General features: G+C 42.3%; 1 protein-coding gene across 1 annotated transcript in view; it reads right to left on the bottom strand.

Moving 5' to 3' along the window:
• Positions 1–4532, bottom strand: part of LOC104527644 (PHD and RING finger domain-containing protein 1-like) — a gene marked incomplete at both ends in the record, with an annotated part of 9068 nt that extends 4536 nt beyond the window's left edge. The window contains 2 exons of the mRNA XM_010171424.1: positions 3694–3860; positions 4435–4532. Of these exons, the coding sequence (XP_010169726.1) occupies positions 3694–3860; positions 4435–4532 (265 nt within the window). The remainder of the gene's footprint in view (positions 1–3693; positions 3861–4434) is intronic.
• Between the last annotated feature and the right edge of the window lie 229 nt (positions 4533–4761).

Below are 4761 nucleotides of genomic sequence, written 5' to 3'. Positions count from 1 at the left end.
CCAGGGAGGGTGTGGAGTCTCCTTCTCTGGAGACATTCAAGACCTGCCTGGACACCATCCAGTGTGATCTCATTTATGTTCCTGCTCTGGCAGGGGGATTGGACTGGATGATCTTTCGAGGTCCCTTCCAATCCCCAACATTCTGTGATTCTGTGATTCAGTCCAACCCCTCTGCCATGGGTGGGGATATCTTCCCTATCCCCTCTCCTTTCTTCAGGCAACTACAACGCATCCAAAATTGATCAAGTTCCATATGAGTGTAGCAGATACAAAGACGCCTCTGACATTACACACCACTCACTGTGCTTACTTTCTACCAGAGCATATGCATCAGATCTTTGTACATTTATTAAATGTATTTGTGGCACAAACACTAGTGGACAATGGCTTTAGAGTATCCTGCAGCGGTAAAGAAGCTTCAAACTGCAAAACGTTTGAAAATAGAGTATGCCAACAGAAATATATCCTTCAAACTCATCTTACTATGGAAGTAATTTCACTTCTCTGTTGATGTCATTAATACATGCTCCAAACTATTTTACTAAGCTATTTTTATTAGAGTGCCATTATTTTAAGTATCTTGGGTGCCAATAAATACTACATAAGGTTCTCTGATTTGGAGAACAGGATGGAGCAAGGAAAGCCTCGAACATTATTTTTCTGGAAGGACCTAAAATAGTGCATCAAGTTACCCACCAATAGTTCAGGCACCTTCAGAACAACAGATGAATTACAAAATGAACTGCTTCCCCAGATATTAAAGCTTGCCAAGGATCTGAAATCAGCACCGCTCTCTGCTTTGAGGACAACAGCTTACACACTCCTTAACCAGTGGAATTAAGCTTCAGTCAGTTCAGCCTCAGATTAAGATGCACTTTTATTCAGAGAAGAAGGGAATAAGTAACAGTGCCTTTCCAGGTATAGTTGGTAATAATCTCTGCAGATGGAGAAGTAGAGCTACGAATGGCTTCTTGAATGCAAAGTATTAAGCTCCCAGGCTTATGTTTCACGCAATGGTAAAGTCCCCAGGGATCTCCTCTCTCATCTGCAGCGGACAGCTACACACTATTTCTACAACACAGGGAAAGAAAGAAAAGCACTAGCAGTTACCTCGCATAGCCTTTCACCTCAAACAACACTCTTCTATGGTTTTTGTTGTTTTTTTCCTAAACACATAGCCCTGACAACTCAGATGTAATGGCTTAAAAACAATGCATCAAATAATTAATCAAGTTTTTTTCTATCTTATTAATTCTCCTACAGTTGAAATTAAAAGGCCTGGGTTTGGAGACAGGGTGGGTGGCAGTCAGATACGATGACCAGCACCATGGAGGATATAATGGATTTAAGGACTGCTAAAGCACTCTGGGAAGATCTTAAATCAGGGGAAAAAGCCATGATAAGAACTTAAGGAGAGCTAGATTTTTGTTCACAGCATCTATTTCAAAGTGTACTTACTGCTGGAAATACGATCATTTGGTATTTGCTACAAATTTACCTCCTCCCACTTACAATGATTTTGATGAGAAATTTAAACAAGTAAACTCTGGGGAGCTAATTAACAGTAGACTGTTCTTCTCAACCAGCAGGAAGGTAAAATAATGGAAAACCTCAACTTTTTCCCAGGGATTTTGGCATTTTGTTTTCATAGACTCATAGAATGGTTTGGGTTGGGAGAAACCTTAAAGATCATCTAGTTCCAACCCCCCTGCCAGCAGCAGGGACACCTTCCACTAGACCAGGTTGCTCAAAGCCTCATCCAACCTGGCCTTCAACACTTCCAGGGAGGGGGCATCCACAACTTCCTTGGACAACCTGTTCCAGTGTCTGACCACCCTCACAGTGAAGAACTTCTTCCTAATATCTCAGCTAAACCTCCCCTCTTTCAGCTTAAACCCATTTCCCCTTGTTTTGTCATTAACTGCCCTTATGAAAAGTCCCTCCCCAGCCTTCCTGGAGCCCCTTCAGGTACTGGGAGGCCACTAGAAGGTCTCCCTGGAGCCTTCTCTTCTCCAGGCTGAACAGCTCCAACTCTCTCAGCCTGTCCTCACAGCAGAGCTGCTCCAGCCCTCGCATCATCCTCGTGGCCTCCTCTGGACTTGTTCTAGAACAAGTTTTGCTTCCCTTAAGCCTGTTTTGATTTACCTTTATTTCTTCTGCCTGAAGTCACAGAATATGTAAGTGTCACTCATGAAGTTGAGGCACTTCACAGCCTCAAGTGCATTTCCTTTTTCTTTCTCACCTGACCTTTATAACTGGATTAACAAGGAAAAGCTTAATCTGCCAGAACCCCCACCTCCAACTCATAGTCTTTTCCCAGTCTGCAGACTCCAAGGAGAGCCTTTGTAGCAGACCCAACCTGAAATCCACAGCCAACTGACTGACTTGAAGCCATGCTTAGTTTCATCCACTCTCCCTTCTTCCTCTTTTGTACATTTTCCTTGAAAAAAAAGTGACTTAGTACAATCAAAATCAAAACAACAAGTTATTGTCAGATGAAACTAAGTCTATTTTCATAGAACCATGGAGTAATTCAGGTTGGACAAGATCTTGGGGTGTCCCTCAGAAGGGTCTGCCCTTTCTGATCACTGGTCAACACTGAACTCAAACCAGGTTGGTCAGACTTTTCTTCAGGCGTGTGCTGAAAGCCACCAAAATCTGTCCAAGCAACCTATTCCCACAGTTGACTATCCCCAAGGGAAAAACAATTTTCCTTATGTCAAGTCAGATCCTCTTTATCCTTTGAAAAGTTGTAGAATTTACCTAGTTTCTACCAAATTCAACAGCAGCATTAATGAAGAACTAATTAACATATCACAAGTCTCATGGAGGTTATTTACAGGCTCTGCTACCACACTAAGTCACCATATGCCCCTGTGCAATTTAAGGCTTTTTATATTTATGCCAGTGACAGATAGAGTGCTTTGGCTAAAGCCAGAGGGCAAAGCAGGCAGGAGACCCCCAAGTATGAAAGTTCTCAGTTTGCAGCCCACTAATTGTTACCTAAAGGAGAGTAATTACCCCAGCCAAGACAAACATCCTGAAACATCTCAGCTGCAGTCATCTTCAGTAAACAGTTCAATGAGGAAAGGATTTGAGGGACCTTGGGTATTTGGGATAGTTTCTTGCACTGATTCTCGAGTACCTGTTAATGTGGTTGAATCCACACTGCCACATCACTGAGGACACTAGCAACTCAGTTTTTCCTCTTCAAAAAGAGGCTGATTTTTGCTAACATAGAAACCTTAAAAATACTAAATTTTTCTCTTCAATGTGGCTGAAGGTGGCCAACGCGTTCTGCTGCTATGGGGAAGAGGGTAGGAGGACAAACAAGCAAATTCACAAATGGCAAATAAACATGCCCTGTCTCTGCAAAAAGCATGCTAAAAAACCAGAAGTGGTGCCCAAACTGTGTATTAACAGCCACTGGGAATAAAAATACAATTTTGCTCACATCTGAGGTGATAAAAATGCAGATTAAGAGAGGAAGCTACTGCAGATTTCAAAATAGAGAGTCTTGGTCTTGTGCTGCACCCAATTTGCACATGTACCAAATCTCAATTTAAAAACTCCACAACTATTAACTGTTGTGCTATGGACAGTCCATAGACAGCTGAGCTATGGAGGGGGGGACTTATCTCAAGTCTTCCACAAGGTTCTTCCAGAGGCTCATTAGCAAACACTCCTCAATACCTGAATTTGTCGTGCTGTTGTTATCCGGTTTCTGTTCACTGTTGCCCTCACTCGTTCGCTCTGCCGGGTCCTGGCTATAGCTCGGGTTTGGACGTGAGGACGTAGCCTGCTGGTGGTAGGGACGACATCAGCCATCAGGGCAGCAACCTCTTCTTCACTGACATGATCTGTATCTTGAAAGAAAAGATGCCCAAGTCACTTGTCTTTCTACAGGTGAAGGCATTTCAAGAATTTTGGATAAAAAAAACCCACCCAAAACCCAAACCCCACAACAAAACAGTATTCCCTTTCTTAAACCAATCACCTTCAGAGGCAGACATCATCCTCTCAAAGGGAAATGAGCAGACACCACTGCTTCAGACTGTTACACAGAAAGGTGATTTTCCAGGTAATAGAAATTGCTGCTGAATTGGTAATCTGAGCTCAGGACACGAACAATATTTTCCAATGTAATACAATGCAGTCGCACTAAGGTGCTGGGTTTGCCTCAGGAAGGTTAAAGAATGTTTAAAAGGCAGCTCCAGAGGTTGCAACTGCAGATGAAAATCTTAATAAACAAAATCTTCTTATCAGTCAAGAGTTCAAGGCAACTCTTTAGGTTCAAGAGAGAATGTCTGTCAAAACAATTATGTAAAACAGATAAAACCAGGGTTTAAACATCTCTTCAAAACAGCACATGCTTCACACTATGTAGGCCAGGAGAAAAATATTTACTTTGACTGGATATCATGACACCCTTACCTGCAGCAGCACTGACACCCATGGGGGCACAGGCTGGACAGAACCACTCATCTACAGGGACTTCACTCAGAGGTGGATTAAGGCATTCCATGTGATACCTTGGGAAAAGAAAAAAAAAAGTTAAATGAAAATCAATGTGCTCTTTACCAAGGTAAAAGAGCCTTTTACCTCTGTCTACGCAAGGCAGACACATTTTCTTAAGCTTGAAACAATGGTCTATGTATCTGCTTCTACCATTCTCCAGAAAAACAATGCTACATGATTGCTACATAAAGGTCTTCAATTCTAGATGGTTTTTTGATCACTTTAAGCTCAAAAAGCTCAGAA

This window comes from Antrostomus carolinensis, unplaced genomic scaffold (genome assembly GCF_000700745.2).
Source record: "Antrostomus carolinensis isolate BGI_N321 unplaced genomic scaffold, ASM70074v2 scaffold37600, whole genome shotgun sequence".
Taxonomy (NCBI): Eukaryota; Metazoa; Chordata; class Aves; order Caprimulgiformes; family Caprimulgidae; genus Antrostomus; species Antrostomus carolinensis.
Note: the sequence above shows the minus strand (reverse complement) of the source record. Positions and strands in the feature narration are given on the sequence as shown.